Raw genomic sequence first — 27,356 nt, forward strand, 5'->3', positions numbered from 1 at the left:
CTGCTGGAGGTTTTGATATGCAGACTTAGCAGCCATTTAATGCATAATTATAATTTTTTTCTTCGTAAAATCTAACAATTTTAAACTCTGGGACATACTTGCCGTGTGCAAAGGTCAAAACTAATGAAACGCATCAAAACGGGGTTAGGAGTGTTAAAAGGCAGCGGCAGCTTCCTGCCGCCGACACTTTCTTAGAAGTCAGAGGGAAAAGTTTCATCGTGGAGTTTCACTTTTGTCCTCCGGCGGAAGAGTCTTGCCAACAATAACTGTTCCGGTAGAATCAGCTGATCCACCAAACCGGCTGCTGAGATGCAACCGGGAGGCTCAAACCAGCTCGCTCCACCTCGAGACCGACGTTCGGATGAAGAAACCGCTTGCTTCCAGATGCTTTAACTTCTTTTTCAAACAAGCCGACGACTTCATACAAACAAAAGGAAACGATGACTGATAACATCACAGGTCTTCTGATCAAAAATGAGAATACAAAAATGAGTTTTGCCTTTGTAGTAAAGGCAAAGCTTTCTTCAACTTCTCTTGCCAAACAGCCAAAATGTAGGGAGCAACATCAAAATGGAGCACGGTGAGGAATTTCTGTTTGATAATAAATCAAATATTTGGACCTATAAATTCATAACATTGACTGTAAAGTCTGAAAAAAAAAACCCTTGTATAAATCAGGTCAAACTTCAATTTTTCCAGTGGCTTGCAAAAAACGTGACACTTGGGATCAGAGGCTCTGCTGGAGGTTTTGATATGCAGGCAGACTTAGCAGCCATTTAATGCATAATTATAATTTTTTTCTTCGTAAAATCTAACAATTTTAAACTCTGGGACATACTTGCCGTGTGCAAAGGTCAAAACTAATGAAACGCATCAAAACGGGGTTAGGAGTGTTAAAAAGCAGCGGCAGCTTCCTGCCGCCGACACTTTCTTAGAAGTCAGAGGGAAAAGTTTCATCGTGGAGTTTCACTTTTGGCCTCCAGCGGAAGAGTCTTGCCAACGAAAATAATAATATACCTCCAGAAAATCAGCCTACTCTCTCAAAATCTCCTCAGTTTGACTGAAAAACGCGAGCTGGATGGAAAATGAAAACACAAATAAGGCGGTAACGTCTCTCCTCCCCCTCTGAGGCAGAGATATTACGCTGAGATCTGCGTACGATGTAGGGATAAAGGCATGCTTTGCATCAAAATGAAATTGATTTCCTCTTGCTCTTCTCAGATCTGCTGTGTATCTGTCAGCTGGGATCGTTTCTCCATTCCTGGAAAATATTGATACCCGATGGATTATGCATCCCTTAAGGGAAAATTAAATATTTGTTAAACATCATCAAACATAAACTGCTTGTACGACACTTAGGTTGTACCGAAGCTTATCAGGCATATAAATACATGTACCCTAAATTTCATATAGCGGAAAACTCAGTTCTGACAATAGTTTGCTGGTCGAGCTCAAGTGCCAAAATAATAAAGGGGCAGAATTATAAAAAAATCAACTTTATTTTGTAGCTTTACATCATGTTATAATGTTCTTCCCTCATCAACAACATACCTGGAGTGTTGCCTCGATTCTTTTGTGCATATTTGAGAAATCCTCCCATCTCCCTTGTCAACCACCCCCAAGTGTTTTTCAGCTGAGCAAAATGCTTGGGTGCATCCAGCTCCTCCTCAGAGCCGCAGCTTCCATAGAGCACCCCCCCCACCGTGGCAGCCCCGCTCAGCTCCTTCAGACTAGCCAGCAGCAATTAGCAAACGACTGGGAGCTGCAGAACTGTGGATCTGCTGAGCTCATTTTATGAGCTACTTCTTAACAGAGGATTAACAGAGGAATGATGTTGCGACGGCTTCCAGGAGGCGCAGTTTCAGAAAGAGGAGGAGTTTTTAAAGAGACAGCGGCCCAATTCTACGATGTTAAACAAGTAAGGGAAATATTTTTAAATCATGTGATATGTGTACCATCTTTTAGAACAACTCAAGTGAACATTGTTTGTTGATTGTGCAAGAAAATGGCATCATGTGCCTGGGAAACAAATAATACTTCCCTTTAAGATCTTTCTACATCAGTGTATTTGCAAACTGTAATCTGGCTTTTCATACAGCTTTTGGAGAAATGCCTTCTTCCACTCCGGGTGCCACTTCAGCCCGTATGGGTTTGTGAGCCTTATTACTCTTTTACTAGCTTCAGACAGACTCTCCACAATGTCTTTTGGCTTTGATACACACATTCTCTGCTCTGGATCAAGTTGGTATTGGCATTCAAGTTGTATTTGCACGATGAGATCAAAAATGTACTTTCAGTTTCTGTCCTAAAATGTCATTTTATTGTTGTCCTCAACACTACCTGAAAACATTTTTGGTTTGCTTTCAAATAACATTGATTATTTCTGGGAAAATTTGTTCATCTATTTAGATTTCTATTGCATCGGTCTATCTTGTCAATATGTTACGTGTTGTTAAGTTGAGCTCAAGATTTCTGTGTGTCGCAATGCATCTCTGACGCTTTTTCTTCCCCTATTGGCGCGTTGCGGAATAGCATAAACCGACCTAAAGGTCATTGCTAAGTGTGAAAATCTGGACCTCAGAGGCATGAAATTCCTCTCATGCCTCCAGCCAAGAGGAACGACAAGAGCGTGAGAAAATCCTCGGTTTTTGACTTTTTGAACCTGGAAAGATTGATTTTGACGTTTCAGTGAAGGACGTTTGGAGGATGTAAACTTGGAGGGAATCCAAGGAAGATTCTCTTTCCAACAAGTTCATTTATTCTGGTGAATTTGAGACTTTGTCTCATGGTTCCAGATGAAAGATGTCAAGTTAAGAAGACCTGTTTTATTTTATTTTTTCAATGCGTGTGACGGCCTGAAAGCCAGAGGAACACGGTGGGAAGCGCCCCATTCTGGTTCTGTTTTGGTGGTTTATGAGTTTGGGCTGCCCTCTCTGCAATAAAACATTTCCAAAAAGCTGCTTTCGATTAAATAGCTACAGATTTGTCCATATTTTCCGCCTTTGTTTCCAAGAAGGCAGTTTGCTTAATAGAGCTGGACAGTTCAGGCGCTTTTCTTCAACAGTTCCCTCGGTGGGATTAGCGTACTATCAGCTTCCAGCGTCTGTGGAGTATTTGCAATTTTTCTCCAGTGAATGAAATGCCGACTTCAGGGAGAGACATAAAGATTGCGTCCTGGCTCAAACATTTTTTTTGATGAGGTTAAATTTGGGGAAGAAACAAAATAAAATAAAATATTGCAAATTTAGACCAGGCTGGTTTTAGTTCAGCTTTCTGCTCTGTACCATATTGCTTTTACATTTTCTCTATTCCCCAGATTATATATCTTACTTAAGAGAATCTTTGTTTTCGGGTAAACCTTTCTTAATCTTCAGCAAAGATAAAAACGGGACAGAAAACACGACTCTGTCTGACCTCAGATTAAGGGTGTTTCCACGCCTGATAGTCTGGTAGACTCGGTTTGATAACATCTGTTACAGTTTCAGCCGGTGCGGTTCTCTTTCACACTGCACTGTATCAGGTGAAAAAACAACAAAAAAAACGCTGTTCCCTTCCTCGCCTGTGGTGGCGCTGCACCAAGAATCACTGAAGGAAACGACACAAAAACCTCCAAAGACATAAACGCAACTTCCTTCGTCAAGAAATGTATGAAAAAGGGAGTAGAGTCAGATCTTAGTGATTTCTCTTTTGTCTTTGGCAAAAGTCCCATGAGCCATTTCTCCCACTATTGCTGGACCCTCATTTGTTTTGGTTATATTTTCCCAGAATGCCCTGCTCTATGGTCCTTTTTCTGTTAAACTGTGCAGTTGAGTTTTAAAGCCTGGGATAATGCCAAACTGTGGCCATAAATTCACAATCTAGTTGTGTTAGCTTCATTGTAACAATGTTTGTTCATTACTATCATGATAAAAAGGCAGAAGTTTTACTGTATTTAGCAACAAAACAGCGTTGAGTTGATTTTAAAGGGCCGGTGTTACGTATTTTCCAGGCACCAGGTGCCATTTTACAGCATAGTCACATAACTATGTTACCTTCAGTTGTCATAAAAACTGATATGTATCAAATATGACTTAAAAGAAGTTTGACTTTCTAACATAACACTTTGAAATTTGGCCTTTGTCTCTTTAAGAAGCTCCTGAAAATTCTGCCTTCAGGAAGTCATCACAACATGGCCCCTCTATCAACCCTTTAGCAACGTTTTTATCAGCGTTGCACATAGACGTAGCTCGCATAATGAGCTCAGCTGATGTGCAGTTCCACCTATTGTTTGCTAACAGCTGTTGGCTAGTCTGAAGGAGCCAGTTGCGATTTGCTGCCCTCAAAGGCGGGGCTAGGTTTTGCACGGCTGAATGGTTGCTATGGGAGATCAAAGGACTTCTCAAACATGCATACAAAAATAAATCCAACACTTCAGGTATGTTTTTGATGAGGGAATGACATTTCAACATGATGTGAGGCTCAGAAAAGCTAATTATACATGATAACGCCTCTTTAATAATGCCAGTGCTCATATATCACTGCTAAAATAAAGCATGCTAAATTATGTTAGCAGTAGTCATTTTTAAAAAATGGGTGTGAAAAGTCACATTTATGCTTTGGGAACTGCACCATCGCTGAGACTAAAATGAGTTAAAAATTCACTTGGGAGAATAATTTGGTGTTGGAAAAAAACAACAACATATAAACCCCCCCCCATCCCACAGATCCTGTAGAGATGAAAGGTTTCGGAGCAAACATCTGCTCTGAGCATCCGAGCAAAGGTGTGCGCCGGCGAACTGATTATGCTTTATGAGCTCGGCTTTAATTGAACGGCTGACGGCGAGGGGCACAAAGTCGACCTCTGAAGGAGCGTCACCGACACACTGCATCTGTGTCTCCTTTCCTTCCTCCGACTTGGAGAGCACATACCGTCACCCGCGCTGCATCCAATAAACGTCTCCTGGCTTCCCGCGCGTCTCCGATTCCGTTTGGCTACGCGACCCAAAACCAAGACCCTGGCGGTTAGTGGGAACCTAGTCTGCGAGCAAACAATGAACCTGAAGGACCTCTTATCTCCCGGGAAGTAACTAATTGATTTGACCATATGAGCAGCCTGGCTTGAATTTGCATTATTGTCTCTCTGGTTTTACAATCTTGACAGCAGGCGTGGAAACAAAACGACCCGTTGTTTGGACCGACACAAAGCTTAATTAAATTTCACTCCGTAGCGAACAACGGCGAGAAACATGCGAGCGCGATCAACGGTGTGATCAGAAATATTGGCGACGGGCTCACACGCAGGTGTTGCTCTGCGTATGCAAAAACAATGCATATGCAAAGCGATTTTATCAATACGGTGGAAGATAATACGGGAGAAATCCAGCGTGGTCGGATGCCATGTGTATTCACGGCGCTCCGCCTCTTCAACGTTTCACTATTGTTCTAAATTGGGTTAAATTAATGTCTTTCGTCAAACTTCTACCCTATTATGATAAGGTGGAAAACAAGATTTTTGAGTGTTTTGAAATTTTATTTCATTTTCTTTTTATTTAAAATGGAATGCACGCAACTATTCAAAGCTTTTTAATTATTTTAATATTAATAATTTGTTGATCCGCCTTTGGAAGCAACAACGACCAATTTTATTTTATTTTTATGTGTCAGTCAATAACAGAAAGTTTTGATTACTTTGGAAAAGTAATGAAAATCTACACTAAAAATACGGGACAAAAGTATTCACACCCCGCCAAAGAGGTTTCTTTTTGGTTTTTTTTGTCAGATCATGACAGCATTTCAAAAACCGGGTTCCCAATAACCATAGCATCAGACTAATTGAAATTATGGACATAAATTTGCTTAATGAAAACAAGGCAATTTTGAAAAAAAAAAAAGCAAACACACTTTTCGGTTTTGTTCTGGACGTTTTTTCAGCTTTATCAAATTAGACGTGTTACTCAAAACTGTAATGGAAACACTTTTGTTCGCATCACAGGAATCACGTGATTAACAGCCGGAAGTTACTACTGGCAGGAACAACAAAGAAGACAACAGGAAGTGGTAGGAGGATCTTGGCTTGTTTTTGTTCATGTGCAGCTGGCTCCACCGGAGCTCTCACAGCGTCACATAACATGTTGCGCATCGTTCCAGCGGGTCGAATCCAAAGCTCCTCTGTGAAATTGCTGACTGCAATTTCCTCAAAATGTCACATTTGTTTTCAGCTCCCTTGCAGAGTTGCAATCATACCTTTACATAAAAGCGGTCCAGGTTAAGCAGGAAACTCCAGGCGTGTCACAATAAGCAAAAAATCGGTTAATCACATGATAAATAAAACAAGGTGAATAATTTCTATTTGCACGATTTGTTGTTTTTTGTTCCTTTTCTCTCTTTTTCTACCAAAAACTGGACGATAAAAGCCTTCGGTCTGATGCTTTCGTCTCAACCAGACCAACATTTGAAGGACAATTTTGTCTCCAGAGACTTTATAATTCCTTTTATTTGTTGTTTCTGTTGTTTTGTTTTTTTTGGATAGTTAAAATGTCTTCCACTTCCAGTCTTAAAAGTCCATCAGAATTGAAAGTTGTTTTTTTTTTTTTTATATCAATGAGAATGCTATCTTGCAATATTATGCCATTACCGTTATATTCATTGAAAAACGCTCTCAGTACATGATTCTCTGCTCCAGCCTCCGTGTTTCTGCGGTGGACCGTGGCTTGGCCGGCGAACAGGTCACCTGAGGCCACTTAGCCGCGCCGCTGAGAGCCGCGAGACGTTCGGCAGCGGCTCTTTTCGTCTCCGGCTGGCGCTTCCCTTCCCGCCAGGTTTACCCGGCGCCGTTGGGCGGCCGCGCTTCCCTCTGTCTCGAGCCAATAAACCCGCTCAGGAACAGGTGCGCCAGCCGACGTGGCAGACGGAAACCGTGTCCCGGTTCAGCCGGCGCTCACAGCACACCCACACTCACACTTGGACGCTTGATATAGGCTCTATAAATTTCATAGGCGGATCATTATTTTACCCCGTTTTTTAATAACCTGATTAAATTACTGCCACAGATTATTTTATTGCGACTTTGTGATTTTTTTTTTGTACCTCATTTGCTGCCTGCTTTGCTATAAGTAGCAATATTGTAACACTTTTTGCTCCTTAATTGTGACCTATTATGCTTCCGTGAACAGATCAGCATAACTCTACAGACTGTACAAATTATGCTGATTACATTTTTTTCTTTTTTTTGTTGTTGCACAGAATCATTTTGAGACAAGGAGATTTTATTCTAGTCAGTTCTGTTGTGGGGCCTCTTGTCACTTTAAATCCAAAAGTTGAGCTGGCCACGCCCGAAACTCAGTGTTTACTGTCGCACGTGATGATGGCTGCAAGCAGAGGCCCAATTGTACAGCCGTGCGTCTTTGAAAAGCAGAAGCAGAGCCTCCTGCACAACCAACAAGAATGCAGCAATTGGTTTCTGAAAGTTAAGTCAGTAACAAAACCAGTTTTTTTTTTTTTTTTTCAGCAGCCACTTCACAGCTGACCAAAGGGACTGGGCCCGACTGAGGTTGCTAGGTGACGGCGCAGTTCCCCGTCGAATTTGACTCAAAAATCGGGAGGTTTTTGCCAAACGTCTGGTGGATAAGCACTTCTAGAAGAAGCCGAGACCCAAATGGAAGCATGAAAATGCGAAAAATCAAATATTTTCCCCTTTGAATAGATGCCTACCATCCATTTTGGGCAGAAAAATGCAGTCGCGGAAGCAAAACCAAACATCTTCACCGTCACATGAACACTGGTGTCGACCGATTACCTGGGCGTGAGCGCCGTTGATCATCAGGTAATACAGCTTGCTGAGGATGCTCTGCTGGAGCTGGTCCCAGGAAATAGACCGGTCCTCCCTCATTAGGAACGGCGGCCCAAACCTTCCAACAAACATAAAAAAGGTAATTGATGACGCAGAATGGAACAACCAAACCCACATTAGCTGTGCTCAGACATAATGATGCTCAGGTTATTTGTTTATTTTTTTTTATGAGTCATGTGCCGCACTGGCACGCAGTTCTCATCGCGAAACGTCCACAGAAGGGCAGAGAAGGACGATAAGGAGGGAAAATCATTTCTCAGAGATGACGGATCACATGACATGCCTATTATAACACGCCTAATTGAGGGCTGCCGTCCCCAGCGTTCGGGGAGATTTATTATGATGAAACAGTACGAGCATCCAGAACCATTCAGTAACCGGGCAGAAAGGGAAGAGATGTGCATAACGACGCAAAGTTAATTTGTTTTATGGGGATATTTTTGCATTACGCTAATAACGTATCGTCGTTGTTTTGTTGTCTCATCGTTTCTCATCGAGATGCTACAACAGAAGCTGGAGTGAAGATGTGATTGAACGAGAAGGTGCCAAGGGTGGCATGGAACAAAAAAAAAAAAAGACAAATACCAATGAAAAGTTCATTTATGTCTTTAATTTAACCAAAAAATGGGAAACGAGTGAATATGATTAATAACGTAACGCTGGGGTTAGAGCTGGAAAACAGAAGGCACAACGTGTGAACAGCAGGATAAATTCAATCAAACTTTCTTCACACTTTATTTATTTTCAAGGTTTGTCTGTGTTTTATTTAGGTATTTCCCCCAGAATGTACAGATCAAATCATGAAAATCCTCAGATTTGATAGAATGACATTTGGTAGTGTTACGACCGTCATCGTAATTATGCAAATCTGAGTGTGCAGGTGCCTGCTTCTGATTGGCTGACGGAAGACGACGGACGTCCTATTGGTGGCCTCCCGGAGGTGACAGATATAAAAGCTGCAGACGCGCACTTCCTGTCGTCCGTCCTCCGCTCATCTCAACCGGCTGCACTCTTTTGTTTGTTTTGCCTGTAAAAATCATGTAACGTTCTGGAGTTTGTAGGAGTGAGCTGCCGTTTATGTTTCATTAGTTTTCCCCTGTTTTCGTAGTTAGGGAGGTAAGTTTTTGTTATTTGGTTTCTTTATTTTTTTTTAGGTAAGTTCGTTAATATTTAGATAGTTCCTTTTGTTTCCTTTTGTTTTTTCGTCATTGGGCTCACTCTGAAGAGATCTACTCCCTTGGCTGTAACATTTTGGTATCAACAAAAAAATACATCCTTTTACAATAAATAACGTCATAAAATGTCAATTTTGTTTGTGTTGACCGCTTGAGATCAGAGGAGGATGGATCACTCGTGTTATGACCTGGACCCCTAGACGGGTCGTAACAGTAGGAATTTAAGTCTTTTGGTTTTCAGTTTTGATTAATAAATTGATTTTTACTTTGTTTTTAAGTTAATTTGTGGATCTGTTGTGCTTTATTTATGCCATCCAGCAGGGCCGGCGAAAGCCTTTTAGGGACCCAAAGCGGATTATAATTCAAGCCCCCCTACACCAACATGTCAACACCAGACACTTCATCGGTCCTTGGCTGCACTATGTGTGTAACATGCCTTCTAATATGAGTGTGATTTACCAATATTACTCAGTAAGATGTGAGTTATATCTCACATCTTACTGAACAGATCAGTAAGATGTTAATAACTCACATAGTTAGATGTGAGTTATTAACTCACATCTAACTATTTTAACCTTACGGGAACAGCGGACAAGAAGATATGCTCTAATTAATTTGCATCTTTAAATGAAGAGTGTGGGATAGTAATTTAATAACATCTGCAGACAAACATAGAATTTCACAGCAAACAAGTTAGCAGGTTTTGTGTCTATCACTTTTAAAATCTGTCACAAAAAATGTGCAAAATGTGCTCTGCAAAACAAAATCAAATGATGCTTTTGGAAGGCCTGTTGGCTTTAAGCTAAAAGTTTAGCTTAAAGTGGAATTAAATTCTACGTTAAGCTAAAAATGATAATTATTTAAAAGAAATGGTAAATATGGTATAAGATGTGGATTAACTGCGCGCAGAATAAAATTTTGGTCTTTATTTCTGATCATCTTGATAATAAATAGCTGATTTAGTCCTGAAGATTATACTTTATGAGGTCAAAAAAGGATCTTCTATCCAGAAATGTCAGCCTACTGAAAAGGCATGTTTCTGTTTACAGTACACACGTTCAAGCCTGATTCTGCTGAGGTATCTGGGAAGCTTTGTGTGCTTTAACAGAAACAGTCCAGACTTTTGTCTGCTTCACCCAGACAAGACATGCACGATGTCCCAGCGCCTTAATGCAAGGTTGAATTTAGTCGTCCCCAAAAAGTGTCTGGCGGCTCTTGAAGCTCCGATACCAGCCGCAGGACATGCTTTGTGCATTTCACCCATGCATCAGAGAAATGCTGCAAATCAGGCAATAAAGTCTCTCCTTTCAGCGCGAGAATTCGGGAATGTGTGTGTGTTTTATGTCTTCACCTGCCTCCACGTAGAGAAAGAGCGCAAAAGTGTGACCGCAGTGAAATGTCACAGATTCCATCCCAACTTTGGAAGAGACGATAAGAACGTTTGGAATTTTTACACGTTAAAAAACAGAATTTCACAGTTTAGAGAAATACGCAGAAAGCAGGGAGTTTCGCACCAGTTTTTTTGGTGATGCACCTGTCGTGTTATTCTAGAAAAACCTGGGAATGAAAACCGAGTGTGTGCGACTCCAATGTTGTGTTCTTGGCTCGGCTGGGCTCTCCAGCTGCCATCTGATGAGGGGCACGGAGGGGAACGTGTGGGTGGATTGAGCAACGACAGAAAGGCATCTGAAGGGGAAAAAGAGATAACAGCCCTCGTGGATGGGAGCTAACTTTTCCACTGCGGTGTCGGTCATCTCACCTGTGTTGACCTCTTTGGACCGTGACAGTGAGACGACGTGACGGCGCTCCTCGTGGTGCCGGATGTCAGAACTGTCGCTTGATTTGGACTGAGATCCAAATTCATTTGAGCTCATTTTATAACGGAGAAGCAGATATGCTTTCCGGCATATGATGGGCACCGGATTTAAGTTGATCAGGGTAATTAAAGGGGCAGTATGAAACTTCTACAAAAATATGTTTTGTCACCATATAGTGACAGTTTGATATGAGACAGCAAAAATAAAAAATCGATGTCCTCCCCCTCCTTCCTGTGTATGCTGCTCTATGCGCCAATGGTGGGAAAACATCTCACCGTTAAACCATTTATCCGCCATCATTCATGGCTATGCTAACTAGCCATAGCATTTGAGTCACGCTATGTTGTGGTAAACCAGCTGCAGCTCAGCAAGGAGCAAGTAGAAGGGGGTGAGCATGAGAGTGATTGACAGCGCTAAAACCTTTGGGATCAAAGCAAACTTGGAAGAAAAGAGAATTTGTACTTTGGTGATTCTCCCCCCTCCAAAAAAATCTATTGTCTGGTGTTAGATAATGTGCTTATTTCCCATTAAATGGTTATGAGATTTGTAAGAAAATCCATTCATGAGTTAAACAGTGTAATTGAGTAAATGGGTTGCACTAATGACCCTCCTTCTACTTTATCGTCTTCTTTGCACAGGGAAATAAGAACATCTACAACCTTTAGAGACTGTATTTGTAATTTAACATGCTTTCATTTTAAGGTGTTTTCTTTGACTTTATCTGAAGTCGATAAAGTGGATTATGAAACCTGAAGATTACCGACAAGTATGGTCTGAAAGTCTAATGCGAGCAACTTGAACAGATGCACTTTTTTTCTTTTTAGGAGGTTTTGCACCCGACTTTAAACCCCAACTTGACATGTTTTCATTGCCTTGGTGTGGTTTCTAACCTGTCACTGAATAAATGGTTTAGCACATTTACCTCACAGTCTGCTGGCCTGTTCCAGCAGCATTGCACACCAGCAGCAGGATCTTGACCGGGACACCGTGGTTGAGGAACTCTGACGATAAGGCTCCAGAGGATGGTAACCTTTGACCCTCAGGCCCGGAGGAGTAAGGAGATGACGGCAGGCTGTGATGATAACCTGAGTAAAGAGACAGGAGAAACAGGAAACAGTGTTTGGAGAACCCTTCATTGCATAGATAAGCTCACGGCTCAAGTGCTTTTGTAAGCTCAGAGGCAACGACCGTTGAACCTCAGTCAACACCTCGAACATGGGATTGAGACAGATTACAAAGGTACACAAATTGGAAAGACAGCAGATTCTATTGGAAGAACGGTGACTCAGTTGGGGGAGCAGATGGACCGATGGCGGCTTGCTCCATCGGCGGGAGGCCGTATCTGACGCCTGCTTCTGCTGCACATCCCGTCCTGGTGGGGTGCCAGGCAGTAACGCCGCTCCCCTCGTGTCTCTTCCAGTGCTTCCCTGACTGAGAAGGAAAGCTGAAACGATAAGATCCCTTGGAGATGTGACATCAACGAGGACAACCTTTCTTTGTCATCACAAAAAGCAGGCAAATTCAGGTATCAATCGAGGAGATAAATTAAACTTGAAGACACTGGAGCGAGGTATTGATCGACCACGACAGCTGTCCCTTCCTTAAACCACAACATTTTTATGACACGCCAATGATTCCCGATTTATCACTGCCAAAGCAAACGGCACGGCAGAGGATCTCACAAACCACCAAGCCTCTGTTTGAGAATGCTGCGTCTTGCCCACGAGACAGAGTGTAATGATTATTATGCAGTCTTTCACTTTTTAATGTTTCTCTAATGAAGCGAGCAAGAAAATTTGCCTAATCACGTGCTTCCATTTACTTCAGCAGGAAACTCTACAACAAGAACAAATCACGAGTTCCCAGTGAAACGTGACGACACGACACTGACCTTTAGTCCTCCCTCATTAGGAATAGCCAGGAAAGCAGAAGGAAATTCTGTTAAATCTATGACAGTGAAAGTGGCAAAGCTCTGTGAGAACTGCTGTGAGCCTGAACGGTATGTTGTGCGGGGTTTTGACCTCTCTTGTCATCACAAGAGACTACTTCAAGGCACTTAATTTCAGAAAACCATAAACGTGGAAACCTAATTCAGGTTTGAGAGGACCTGAAGAGGTTTCTCTGGGTGAAATCTCTTCACCCAGAGAACATAAAATATCCTTAAAAACGTACATTATTTCAGTCACTTGCTTCACAAACCGCAGCCTGTGAACCACAGACAGCCCTCGCCAACTGACTCACTGAACCCATCCATAAAAACAGTAAGTCATAAAATGACATGCTGTAAGAGGATGACAGAGTTCACAGAGTGCTGTCTGAGTCAAAGGACAAAGTGTTGTTGAAAAAGATGCAGCACCAGCAGCGATATCAAAACCTGAATAGGTTATGGTTTGCGAATCATATCCTGTTCAATAGTTTGAGGGAGACTCATAAGGTGTGTGGACTTTGGCCGAAGTCAGTCACCAAACACAGTCGGGTCCAGAATATGTTCTATGACTGTCACGTTCTTTGTGTTAAGCCTGAGGGAACAGAAGTGTCCCAAGAGGGCGATAGAGAATTGTTGCTCTAATGTCTCTTTTCGGATTAAAGCACATGATGCACTCCTTTTGAAAAACCATCCCAAAGTCTGGACAAAGACTGGAGAGACACAGAGTCCAAGCAGCTTCAGGTTAATGTTAAGGTTTCCTCAGCTATTTTGGTTAGCATGTTATCTGTCGGTGTTAGTCCACTCTGTTTTGTCAATCAACGCGGCAATCCACCAGGAAATGTCTTTTTACTGACAAGCTCTAAGGAGATGCTGATTTCACTACTATATTTATAATTTTCCCTGATAAATAAAGTGTGTGTGACATAACTCACTAGGGTGTGTTTGGCCATCAAACTGCTAATCTTGTTGTCTCGGAAGGCTCCCTGTAGTCTTGGTGCCTACAGGGAGCTGGTGAACTCGTCGTACCTTTTGTGTTCTCCCAAACTTATTTTAATGTCAGACAGAGACGCTGGTGGAGCCACATTGAGTACAGTCATTGAGCTCGTAATTAAACACCTCCACATCGCAGCAACTGCATCCACTTTGCCATGTAGGGAACCGAAACGGTGGTCGGGTGAAATTTGTGTCTGTTGCTTTTGCCACATGTACAGCAGAACAAATATTCATGCGTAATTATGTCTCCTGAATTGCTTCACAGCCACTTTCAATATTTTTAATTAAATCATCATAACAGCACAGCCCCTGTGGCTTAGTCAGATTGATGTTAGCAATGGTTTTACAGTTTTCTCAGTGATGTGGTACAGTAAGAACACTTTTTGAAGGGGCAGCATTAAGTCCTTTCCAGGCACAGTGCCGTTTTAAAACACAATCAAATAGTGGAAATAGCTCGGTAAGGGCCTGGTGTTGAGTTCTGACGGCAAACAAAATGTCGCAATTTTCGTCACCCGTCTACGTCGATGCGAGCCGATTTCGGCACTTTGCGTGAAACAAGTCTCCAGACAAAACGGGAGGAGATGAATGGAGAAATGAGTGGAAGGAGAAATCGGTTTTGTGAGTTGGGAATGTACGGAATCGGAATCTCGTCGTTCCTGAGATTCTCGTCTTTCACAAACTTTTTTGAATTCTGCTTTGGGTTCTGTCCTCCCATCACTGACTATGAAACAACCGGAGACTTTCTGAATTAGGCCACATTATACAATATATGTAGAGGGAAGAGGATGATGCAAGAGAGTGGATATAAGTGTAAAGATCTTACAGATACTCTTTCCTCCTCGGTTCTACAATAGGGTCCATGCTTGTAATATTTTCACAACATGCATATGAAAATGTCTACATTTATTGTTTAATAGGATCATCAATAGGATTCAATCAAAAATTAATTCATGGCTTTTTATGGATGAAATTTAAACCACATTTATGGTGCTGTAGGAAGTCCAGTCAATAACATTGCATTCAATAAGTATGAAATGAATAAGATAATTCATAAAAAGGCAATAATTTATGCATGGATCAATCCTGCAACTGAATTCAGATTTTTTTTTTTTTTTTTTTTGTGCATTGATGAACATTTACTCACTTCAGCATGCCGAATGCTTAAAGTGGCTCCAATAGGAGGGCAGTTTGACCTATATGCTGATTAATTCATCTATTTAATTGGTAAAAAGTAATTAAATTGCATGAAGAGCAATGACTTTTCAACCCAATATGGCATTAGCTGAACATTTTTCACAACAAATCCGGAAAAGACAAACAACAAAAGATTTGGACCCTTCTTTTGTGGCAGAGTATAATAATACTACTACTACTAATAATAATAATACTACTAATAATAATAATAAACGAACACAATAAAGGCAGAATGGCCACAGGTTCTGCTGAGAAACCACCACACATTTCTAATGAGACATTATTTATGACTGTGAGGGATTTCTTTTGCATAAATCCACACTCGGCATTGGATAGAGGAATCTGCTTGGCCCGCTTCTGATGAATAATGGACACTTCCTGATGTTACGTTAGAAGCGCCAGCGCTGGGGACGCACTGTCATCAGTTTTTCTCTTCTAAAACCCAGCAAGACCATCTACTCAGGTAGAAGGAAAAGCATTCGAAATGCTTCACGTTTCAATAAGGCTTTGCACATATGCTTTTCTTACAATTCCTGCAACTGAATGTAAAAAGCTGAGTTGACAGGGTTTCACACAGAAGCAATGTAGCCAACCTCCTTTCAAATATTTCAGAAAATGCAATTAGTTATTCTAAACACAATGTGTCTGTTTCTCTCTGAACAACCTGATCTGATATAAGGAGGTCAAACTTTTCAGGTTTCCATTTGCACAACTTTTGAAAACGTACATTTTTTCCTTGTGCTTCACCATCATGCACCGCTTTGTGTTGGTCTATTATTTAAACTCTCTGCCTAAAGTTTGTGACTCTCAACCTGACAAAACATGACAAGCTCCCAGGATTGTAATAAATACTTTTTGTGAGGCAGACTGACAGCTGTCTCCGTGCGTCGCCGGCGCCGCTTTTTTTGTTTTGTTTTTCTGTGACAAAGAACTTTTAAGGTAAAAAACAGTGGAGCTCAGTTCCCACAGGTACCTGAGATGCGCGCAGACCCCCCTCTGATGTAGAGCGGGGGCGCCTGGAAGGCGTAGACGACGTCGTTCTCGGCGATGCGCGTCAGGTCGTCCTCGTCAAAGAAGGAGCGGTGGAACCCGGTGGAGTACACCTCTGTGAGGATCACCTGCAGGACGACACCGGCGGACACGCAGAGGACGGGTTGCTGTCGGGTTCCTCGAACCACGCTCTTCCTCGTTCTGTCGCTTTCGAGAGCTTACCTGGTCTGGGGAGAGCTTGCCCTCGTCCGCCACCATCCTCCTCAGGCAGGCCACGGAGCCGAACAGAGGCACGGCCATGCCGACCCGCAGGTACCGCTGGCCTTTGGTGCTGAACACCAGAGTGACGCACAGCAGCCTGACGAAGACAAAGGACGAGAGACGTAACGCGTCCTCCGTTTTGATTTCTGCTCTTTTTTCCCCCTCCCTTCTTTTCTTTGTTTGGATCCTCCCCGGCCATGAAGGGACAGAACAAGGCCTCCATAAATAAAGAAATGCTTTTTAGCATAAATAATAAATAATTAGGACTCAGCTTTATGAGTGTGAAATAATGGGAGATCTCTGTTGCATTTTTTTTAAAGTAGGCAGCGCTTGGATCTGACCTCTCTGGTGGACGAAACGTCTGCAGAATCAGGAACAGATTATTCCTGAGACAAAACCAACCAGGCAAAAAACAGCAATTATACAGAATGAGATAAGCAGAGAGTATTATCCTATTTTTTTGCCATTTAAAGTATGAATATGATTATAGGCATCAATGTAAATTAGGTTTTGTTTAATCACCACGAGAGATCAATTACAAAACTATTTACGCTTAGATAAAAAATTAAAAAAACATGGATTGGGAGCTGAGTTTTGTATGACAAACGGGTCTCTGAAATAAAAACAAAAACAAAAAATGCAAGTAAAGGGCTTTTAAATAATATCACCACAAACCATTCCTGCAGAATTGCTACTTCCCCTGAAAAGCGGCTCAAATGATCCATGTTGTTGATGTTTGGAAGCATTGGGGACAAAGCATGTTTAGGTAAAAGAAAAAAAAAGAAAATTCAATGCACATGTGCAGCGTGTGGGGAAAGTCTACCGGGCGTTGTGTCCTGCTGTAGACTCTGTTGGTATTCCAGCGGCGGGGAGGTCAATAAAGGTTAAGAAGTACAAAGTCCATAGAGTTGTTAAAAATTCAATGAGGATGTGAATGACATGAATTTCGATTATAAAAGTAATTTTTTTCCCCAAGGTCGCTTTAACTTTTACCCAACGAGATAGAGAGAGAGAGAGAGAGAGAGAGAAAAAAGACATCTCACTTCCACTACAAAAGAGGTTTAATAATTACATTCTGCACGTCTTTCCCAGTTGGAAACTATTGACCAGAAATGCTAACGTTGTGCATCCAAATTTCACAAAAAAAAGAATATCGATGGATTCACTGTTCCAGATTTGAAAACGGCACGTACAGAGACGCATACGTTGATGTTTCCCCCGTGCTGTTATCTGTACGTCTGGTCATTATTTTCCCTCCGTTTCCTCCTTCCTGTGCTGCTCATTTCCACGAGGACTCTGCGGTTGACGGTCTGACGCCTTCAGCTCAACAGCCTCTTGCGAGGTGCCAGACTGTCAGTCCTGGTGACAGTAATCCAGTCCTCCAAGCTCAATACCTCGATTTCAGCTCTCGCCTCTGGAACGTCTTTAGTTGTCACTTCCTGGTTTAGAAATCCCTCATTGGTCCGATCACTTATCAATTCTCGATTCATTACTAGGGATGTACTGATCCACTTTTTTTACGTCAGAGAAAAAACAATAGCTTGACTACCTACCAAGTCTACTCTAAAACATCAGAACTTGGCTTAGTATGTTTATGATAAATATTGCCCATCACCTACTGGGGTCACTGTGAGTTCATACATTTGAGTCATGAGGTCAGAGTCCGCAGAAATGAACGTTTGGTGGGCTGACAACCAGCTTGGGTTCGTTTTTTTTGTACGGAAACAGTTTCCAGCTCCGTATCTTTGAGGAAGTCACGACTCGCAGCGCACCGCCAGTTTAAAGATCCTCCCACAAAGACTCAACGGGATCCGTTCTGACGGAGTCATTCAGTAACCCTGTGAAGTTTTTCCTCTTTGAGTCGATACTTGGTGGAATTGCCTGAGAGCTGGAGGTTTTAACTCTTAGGCTCCTCTCTGACAGCGACGCTCTTTTCCTCCCGCGCGCTCACAAGGTCAAACAGATAACTCGCTTTCTGATCGGAGACGTCTACGCTTTGACGCGTGCAGCCGGGGGTCAGGGGGTTACTTGTGGGTCCCTCGATGAGACGCTGGAGTCGCTTTGCCTCGAGTTGTGTGCTGTCGGGCTCATTTTTGCCACTCGCTTTCTTCCATTTTCTGTATTTGCTTCCATCTTCTTCCATTTCCTCTCACCCAGTGTGAGTGTGAGTACTGACAAAAAGGGAGAATCCGTCAAAGGCACGACAAAACTTTGATATAAGGTAGTCAAGCAAAAACATTAGAGTCCTTCACTTTGGGGTTATGTCAAAATGTGATGAGGAGCTGGGAGCTTGCACCAGGTAACTGTCTTCATTTAGTAAAATCGCAGATTAGTTGCTAAAAGCGGGGAGCGGAACAGGTTTCACCAAAGGTGTCGCAGTTCGCTGTCAGGTGTGAAAACAAACTTCGACGGAAACAGGAAGAATCCTACATGGCGGCGTGCGACGCAAGCCAAATGGTGCCAATTAAAAATAGCATGAAGCTCTCAGAGGACAGAGCCAACGGCTCAAACTCCGAACCACGGTGAATGTTGGGTGAGGAACAAAAAAGTGTGTGTTTTTGGCCTCGATGTACGTGAGCTGAACTGTTCTGCTTCAAAAGACAATCTGTTTAAACCGTTAAAAATATTCCGAAAAGTAAAGAATCCACTCATGCTTTTGAACATCTGAACTAATAATTGTCCTTTTGGCTCTAGGATGCTGCGCGTGTCGATGAAGGCCAGTGAGGGCGGCTCATCTGCCTCATTACGATTCATAACAGCTGCCTCAGCAGCTCAGCTCCACCGGACGAGACGGGGAGCGAAACGCAGGAAAATATTCTGCTTATTAGTGCTGACGCGTTGGGTGTGTTAAGGTAAAAAGAAAACTGGACTTCATCCAGTACCTTACAAAACTAGTCATGTCGCCTTCTGGCCTCGAACTTCAAAGTGCTCAATTATTTCACATGTCAGATCGACACGCAGCTGCTGTGCAGCAGAAGAAGAAGTCGTCGCTATCGATGTCCTGCGCAAACAGGATTTACAGCTGCAAGTGGACCGGCGCTGTACATTTAGACTGAAATATTTGTCCATCTGCCTCAGCAGGACAGTTTACGCTCCGTCAAAGTTGATGAAAAGAATGAAACGTTCAAATCTCGCCACAGATTTCGAGTTTGGCTTTCAATCATGACTCTGGGTCAGCTGGATCTGGTTTGATCTGAGCCAGAGCTCTGCAGCCTTTGCAGTCCGAGGTTCAGCTACAGAAGACATATTGCGACTGGTGTTGAACTTTATGGAAAAAAAGCACAAAAAAAAGCACATAATTTCCAACTCAATCACAAAAAACACCTGATAATATTACTGGTATTTTTAATGTTATACTGTTGTGAAAAATAAACTTAATACACAAAAAAAGCTTCTGCAAAACACCCCGGAATTTGTTATTAAATTCATATTTAAAACATCAGTTAATTCTTCATCGTTTTAAGCCAGAGTTGCAAACTTTCCTATGATGGAAGTGTTGATTATTTTATTGATTTTTTACAGGCTGTATTTAGCTCGATGCTGCCATGTCACTGACAGAGGCGGTGGATCTGTGGAAAGTTTCCTCAGCGGCAGATGAATGGAAATTGCCACTTGGTTGCACTGGATTTAATTTAGGGGCATCGGAGTAAAATATTATTCTCAGACGACGCTGATTGATGTTGATCTTTCACACGCACAAAACCCCACTAAAATAAGTTAAAATTTGAAGATCTAAGATGTGAAAATCTTGGCGGGAAAAAAAAGAGAGGGAAAAGCTGAATACATTTGCAAAGAGCTCAGTGTATGCCGTTACATTTTTACGTCTAGATTATTTTCTTCCGCGCGTATGCGTGCGTGTGTGTGTGTGTGTGTGTGTGTGTGTGAGCGCTTCAACGGACGCATAAATACAAAAGGAGAGTTTGAATGGAGCGTTCCAAAAATGCCAGGATTTCCTGAGCAGAGCGAGCGCTCCCAACCTGCCGCGGAGGATAACGTGGGTGAAGCGAAGTCAGTCTGAATGAGACATTGTTCCCTGACATTGTGAGGCTTTTCCTTTTCTGAATCAGCCCCGGCGTCGGCGGGGAGCGCACGACCGCGGGACGAAGCTGCCCCGGTCACTTTTCAGCTCGTGCTTGTTGACGCTTTCCTAAACCTTTTCCCAGCTTAATCAAACTTGCAAAATGTCCACCACTATGAAAACACTCAGGTAATCCCTTAAAGAAGTGCTAGTTTCAGTTACTTTCAATTGGCAACCCGTCGGAGACCTTCGCCTCCCCCTGGGTGTGTTTTCGAGCAGGCACGAAGATGTCAACCTGAAGAGAGTCGGCTCACCTCGTCTGGCGGAGAGGGATGGGTAACGAGATGCAGAGGAAAGGGTCAAAGGTGTTGCTCTGTTTCAGGCAGTGGGGACACGTCAGGGAAGATCTGAGGAAAAGAAAGAACAGCAACAAAAGAAGAAGAAGAAAAAAAAGGACAAAATACAACTTTATTTGATTTCCGAACTGACACACAAAGAATCTTCTCCTGGTGAAGGAGTTCAGCCGTCAACGTGGTGAAAACGAAGCCGCTGCTCCGCCTGGATCTGATTGTGAGAAAGGAAAAAAAACGACGAGTGATGCAACTGCTGATGAATCACAGAGGCAATGGATGTGAACGGAGGGGGTTGGGGGGTCAGAATTAGTACAAGCTGCCCCCCTGGGGGGTGAATAGGGGAGGTGGGAGGGGAGGGGGCAGAAAAGGTTTCCATCTTGTTGCATCACTTTCTGTGAGAAGTGAAGGCAACTTTCCCTATTTACATCTGAACGCACAGAAATGAATGAAAGCAGCAGAAATAACCCGTTCAATGATTTATGACAAATTTGAAGCCGTTCAAAAAAAGCGTCAAGACGTTTTGGACATGAAATAAAGAAAGTTTTTTTATGTTGCAACCACAAACGTCAATGTTTATTTGTGTTTATTTTTTTTTATCTGGATTTTATGTAACAGATTAACACAAACTAAGTGGCCTAAAAATGAACGCCTGGAGACGCAGAGCAGCGTCTTAAAGGGATGTGAACATAGTCTACCTTAATGCAGCCAGAATAAAAAAATAAAAAGAAGACAAAATCGACTTTTTGTTTTTAGAACGGAAAATATCAACAAAGTCATGCAATGTGGGTCGGCACATTGCAGAAGCTACTGTTACAGTGTGTCACTACCAGCTTTACACATATTTAAGTTTGAATTAAGCGTTGTCTCCATGTTTGAGTCGTTGGAAAATTGACCTCCAAACCCCAAACAAATACTTTGAACTTTGTAACAAAACACAACGGGAAAATATTTCAGGGTTTTGACCACTTTTGCGAGGCACCATATTTAATCAGAACCCCCACATATGAAGCTGTTGCTGAGCCGTACAGCTGCTGCATCCCAGGTGCACAAAGGAGCGATACAGGAGATCCTTCCTCCCAGATGTTAGACTCCATTCTGACCCCAACAAAATCAATAAGTGTTTAGATTCCTGCTGGTATCTGCATAGTCCTTATTCATTTTTAGAAACACTCCTGGTGCTATTTGCATTGATCTATTTTTTATTTTTCATGTACGGTAAATAGTCTTTTGTTGTCCATTTTAAAAAAATATCCTACTCAGTTGCACATTCTTTGGACTGAAGTATAATATTTTAGATGATGCTATAATTTTGCCTTTATTCCACAGCATATTATTATTTCGAACTTGTTTGTTTTTATTTTTAGATATTTAGATATATAATACAGGTCTGTAAAAATGAAGAGACCACTTAAACTGATCAATTTATCTCCTTTGACCTTTCATAGGTCTATGTTTAGGTAAGATGACATGATAGCATTAGTTTAGCATAATTCTTTAGATTTGCTTGTCTCTTTGTAGCTGTTGCACCTGAATTTCCCCAAGGTGGGACAATGAGGGATATTTCCATTATTTTCTCAGAATTTGTTCTTCTTCTTGTTTGTTTCATTGGCAGAACAGGTTTGTGACTCCTCCGGGCAACAACGTGACCGAAAGTGGGACCGGGACGTCTGCTCACACGGTCCGGCTCCATATATTTCGCCTCTGTGGCCGGACCGAAAGCAGGAGCCCCGGCCGGCCGTTCGGGAAGCGATACATCAAGGGAATCAACAAGGGACTGAAGCATTTTTTCTGCTCCTGCATTTCACTTCCTAGACTAGGATCACGGGTGGTGTAAATCTGGAACTGTAAATCTGGAACCCACCACGCTGCACATAAAGTGAAAACAGGTGTGGAACGACCCGGCAGCAACAAAACCCAGACTGTAATTAATGCATGTTGGGAGAATTGAGACTGCAATAAAAACACTTGTGACGTCACAGTGAAAGACAGGAAATCATTTGGTTTAGAGCACAACTGGTAGAAGCTTCTTCACAGGACATTTGTTATTTAAAAAATAAAAGTAGCTTTGCAACATTTTCATGCAACAACTGTTTTATATATGTATATACACATATATATAAACATGTTCTCTATCCAGTTGAGCGACTTCTTCAAACTTCTAAAAAGCTGCTCAAAGAGAGCCATTATCCTTTTATGCTCCAACTTTAAGCTCTGAAGAGAGCCTTGCAGCTCTCAGAAGAATTTCATTCAAGTGAGGAAAAGAGTTGGCTCTTTTTCCAGTCATCTGTGAGGTTTTTAATCGCTGGACAAGCAGCGAAATACGCGATTGCCCGTGAGGACTTCCTCCTGGACGTCCAGACAAAAGCGCCCTTCAGGAAACTGGCGCCGGCCTCGGGAGCGGATTCCTTCCAGTTCTTTCGATGTTCCGGCTCATCGCTCGAATTTTTCTTTAGCTGTTTAAAGAAACTTCCTCCCCAGACGGCGCCGGCCGTCATCGCTTCCGTAAGCAGTGCTTCGACAGCGTCTTGACGTTCTTCTTCCATCACAGCGACGTCTGATTGTGGGGCGAGTCAGGTGCACGTCTTCTACCACGACTGATTAATAGGATCCTTACTTTCCTTCAAATTGAGGCATAATTAACTCCAAAATCAATCCTCGTCCTCAAAAATATGTAATAATTCAGTTTTAAACATGCAACGTTAACGTGGCGTGATTAATGAAACATTTGCTGGCCTGCCACAGTGTTTACAAATGGCAGCTGCTCCAGCAAATCCTGTGCCTCTTGTGGCGTCATCAACCGAGATTCTCATAAAGAAGGATCAACATGTTTTAGAGAGCTTTTGAAAATCTTTCTCAGATGTGTGTTTTTTTTGTGAGTGTACATTTATAGTAAAAATATACACAGTCAGATAGTGTATCAAATAATTCAACAGCATATCCCTCGTCTTATTTTGCATTGGCAAAGAGAGGGAAGAGAGCTTTGTGCCTTTGTGGATCTTTACACAAATAACTTGATCAAATGTTTTTCTCCTTCTGACAGACGTACAGGGGGAGCAGACTGGGAGGAGGTGAATAAAGCTCTGTTCAAGCAAACCCAGCTGACAAGGACTCTGAGTGGATCTCGCCCTCTTGGCAGAGTAGTACGGCTGCCCCACGGATGTCTTAATTTTGCCAGGAAACGGTTAGGCTGACGGCCCTCCATGCATGCAAATCTCACTCAGACTCCACTGAGACATAGATGCGCCCTGTCCGGCTCTGAAACACCAGAAGCGAGAGAGAGGAGAAGGACAAAAAAAAAAAAAAAAAAAAAAAAAAAAAGAAAAGCGCCAACAGATGAGGTGCTATTCCAGAGATGCTCTAATGGAGCAAGCGTGCCAAGGTTGAGAGGTTCGCGTCTCCCTGTCTGAGACGCAGCCATGCTGAAGCGACTCGACGCTCTGCAGTGGCACAGATTTGAACTCGACGCACCGTTTACACGTATTCATTTGCTTCTTTCAGCAACGGCAGTGAAGAAAAAGGCCTTCGTTTGCTTTGGTGATTTGTGCTCAAGACGTAAACCGAAGAAGTCTACAAACAAGGTAAAGAAGAACAACAGTATTTGAGCGAATTGAAGAAAACGGCGGGGGGCATTTTGGGGAAAATGTGCCGCCGGAGTAAGACGAGATGCACTAAACGTCTGCAATGAAACACTTGGCTGTCCATCGCCTGGCTTCAGGACAGTGAGCACGGCTCAACTGACACTTTCATATGACTGTGTACTATTTACAAAGCTCAAATATATCGAGTCGACCAGCCGAATGAAAGATTTCCATCTTTAAAACGTGTCTTAAGATACGCCATTACAAGGATAAAGAGGATCACATGTGGAAAGTAGTCACAGAGCCCCGGAAATGTTTTACCACCATGTTTCACCATTCGGTTGCTGCATTCAGAGTGTTGTTCAGGGTTGGGATGCGTTCACACCAGCACTGTTCAGTCCACTTTAATTCAAATATTGTTTGTTTGCCGAGAAAGTCTGGTTCGATCGGGGAGGTGTGAGCGCGCAATCGAACTCCGATGCAGACCAAAAAAGCGAACTCTGGTCCATCTGCAAACCTATTCTCAGTTCGGTTGCAGTGGTTCGAAAGGCACATGTGAATGCCAAGCGGACTGGAGATCAGAAACAGGCAGTAGAGCAGGGCATCCTGGGTAAATACAACCAAAAAGCATGGGAGAAATGGCTTGGCATCTTTTGCCAACGACGACAGAGAAATCCTACAACCGCTAGAATCCAACGCCACTGAATACTTGTTTACGTTTTCGGAAAATTGTAAACAGAAGACATGAGTTGATCTCACGTCTTCTTCAGAGGTTTCCGTGACGTTTCTCTCAGTGGTTCTTGGTGCAGCGCCGCCACAGGCGAGGAGGGGAACGGGTTTCAAAGGTTTGGATCATTTCACGCAGTGCAGTGAAAGCGAATCTCACCAGCTGAAAATGCTGCAAATGTCACAATTTTGGCCCTCAATCAAACCGAGTCCACCGGACTGTCAGGCGTGAAAACACCGAGTTTCGGCCAGGACTTTGACTACGTCATTCAAACACATGGATGTGCTAAGATCTGAATCATCCATTGAAGCATAAGTGTATTTCATGTTGGCCAGAGCACTCCACATGTTCACTGTACTAGATACTAGATCAAGGGGTATGAATACATAAGTGTTGACAGGAAGTATTTGCACTTTATAACAGAAAAATTTATAAAAATAAATAAAGAATATCTGGTCCATATTATGACAGCATCAAGCAAATTAAGACGAAATATCGCTCGGCTCCTCTAGCTGTGGCTGTGATTTGACAGGCTTGGGCATGTTTAATGGCTGCGATGACTCTACCCTGGACAAACTGGGCTATTACAGGAATAAATCTCCAGTCCGTCAACTCCAGACATTGCCTCACGCTGGACACTGCATCGGAGAAGCGTTACACAAGCGGAGGAAAGGGGGACACGAGTCGAGAAGTGCTTTTTTGATCCAAGTCGATTCCTGGTGATGACTGGTGTTTATTTTCACCCAGCTCGACGCATGCTGTCTACTGGGGATTTTTTGTTTTGCTGTTGGGAGTCTTAAAACAGACTCTGAGTCTCTCTCTCCGCACCGCCTCACGGAGTTTGAGTGGGAGACGGGAGGCGCAGACTTCGCCTGCTAATTGCGCTTGTTGCTGTGTAAGACACACCCCGACGTGTCAGCGCTGAAACATTTGACAGCGAGGTTTGGCAATTAAGAGCCGCGCTCCAACAGATGTATTACTGGTAGTCACACGGAGCTGTCAATTTCCCCAGGAATTAGCAGATGGAAAGCGGCGCAGACAAGCGGGGGATATTAGCTGCTCTGCGGAGAAGGGCCGTAAACCTTTGTCAGATCAGATTGAGCGTTGTCGTAATTGGTCAGCTTCTCGAACGGCTGATTGGATAAACCGTTTAGAGGGATGAGTTGCCAGCAATAGAAGGTGAATCTAAGAAAGATGTCACCTGCAGCGCCTCTCAAAGGGCTGTGAAAAGAATGTGACTGCTCAGAACATTTCCTACCTTTATTTGGCACATCTACCACGCAACCGAAAAGCAAAAACACTTCTGAAATAACCTGGTTGCGTAAGTGTGCACATCACACTGAGACAAATAATTTTCCGAAGCAAATTTTGATTCGATCTCAGCATAATGTGTTTCTGGGTACATAGCAGTTGTAATTTATGGAGAATCTAATGAAGTTGAAGTGAAGTTCAGCTGTCTTCATTGGAGGGTTCAACATTTAAAAACTTTATGAAAACCTTAATGATCAAGATCTCAGCTGGCACAAGTGTCATAAGGCATCAGCACAGGTCACGATACAGAGAAAACAGAAATAACAAAATTAAACATTAGAAATATGTCAGTGACAACAAGTTGTTGTGCAATAATCTCGCTGCACAAAAGTGTCAGTCAGGAGATGAACTTAAAAAAAAGCATCGTCCACACATGTTGGCTAATCCGCTAGCGTGCTAATAGCAGAGCTAATTTTTCATTCAGCGCTTCAGCTAACTTGGAAAACACTTAGCTTAGCTTTCCATAACATAATTTTTCCACATAAATTCTAAAGCGCTAATTTACCGTTGTCGTTTAGCTAAATTAGCTCAACAACAACTTCTACTTTCAAGACAGGAAGTCAGTCACTGAACTATGATTTAAAAGAGATTCTACCAGAAAATATTAAATGAGCTAAAATAGAAGAAAAATTGTCCCTCTCTAACAGATTGACACGAAGATTTGATAAAGATAACATGGAAAAATGTTAACATACCCTTGTTGAATATACATACGGACTTGGCTTGGCAAATCGCTAATCAGTGTCTTTCTATAAGAGCCCTTCTATACAGGAGGATTGTACAAGGGGCCCCCAATCCCGAGGCCCCAATGCCCAAGGCCCCAATGCCCAAGGCCCCAATGCAGGGACGAGGAAACAACCAGACATTTGTTCTGGGGACAAAAGGTATGGACCTTGATGTTGCCTTGGCTACAGGATTTGCGAACGGAGGATTTATCCTATGAATTGATTGCTTACCGACTAATGAAAGATGTCTGGGAGAAAAATGACTTCCCCTGGTGGATGGTCATTAATTCCATAAAAGATGCCATTTGAAGCGCAAGAAACATTTTAGTATTTAAAAGTCGATAAAATAACAGAAAGAAAAAGTGTTGTCGCTTTAGTTAAAGATTATATTGTCACGTGTTTTGGGCAAAAAAAAGGCAAAGACAAAATATTAATATGGAGAAAACCCAGCCATCTTCC

The 27,356-nt window shown here is 42.5% G+C and overlaps 1 protein-coding gene across 2 annotated transcripts in view; it reads right to left on the reverse strand.

The window, feature by feature from the left end:
• The window catches only part of usp43b (ubiquitin specific peptidase 43b), a 71,037-nt gene that overhangs the window by 10,879 nt on the left and 32,802 nt on the right, over positions 1-27,356 (reverse strand). For both annotated transcript variants that reach the window (XM_055035463.1, XM_055035462.1), the window contains exons 4-8: positions 20,518-20,610; positions 16,147-16,282; positions 15,908-16,052; positions 11,743-11,905; positions 7,775-7,886 (exon numbers count right to left, since the gene is read on the reverse strand). In XM_055035463.1, coding sequence (XP_054891438.1) covers positions 7,775-7,886; positions 11,743-11,905; positions 15,908-16,052; positions 16,147-16,282; positions 20,518-20,610 — 649 coding nt within the window. The remainder of the gene's footprint in view (positions 1-7,774; positions 7,887-11,742; positions 11,906-15,907; positions 16,053-16,146; positions 16,283-20,517; positions 20,611-27,356) is intronic.

Source organism: Poeciliopsis prolifica, unplaced genomic scaffold, assembly GCF_027474105.1.
Source record: "Poeciliopsis prolifica strain line A6 unplaced genomic scaffold, Auburn_PproV2 SCAFFOLD010, whole genome shotgun sequence".
NCBI classification, from domain to species: domain Eukaryota; kingdom Metazoa; phylum Chordata; class Actinopteri; order Cyprinodontiformes; family Poeciliidae; genus Poeciliopsis; species Poeciliopsis prolifica.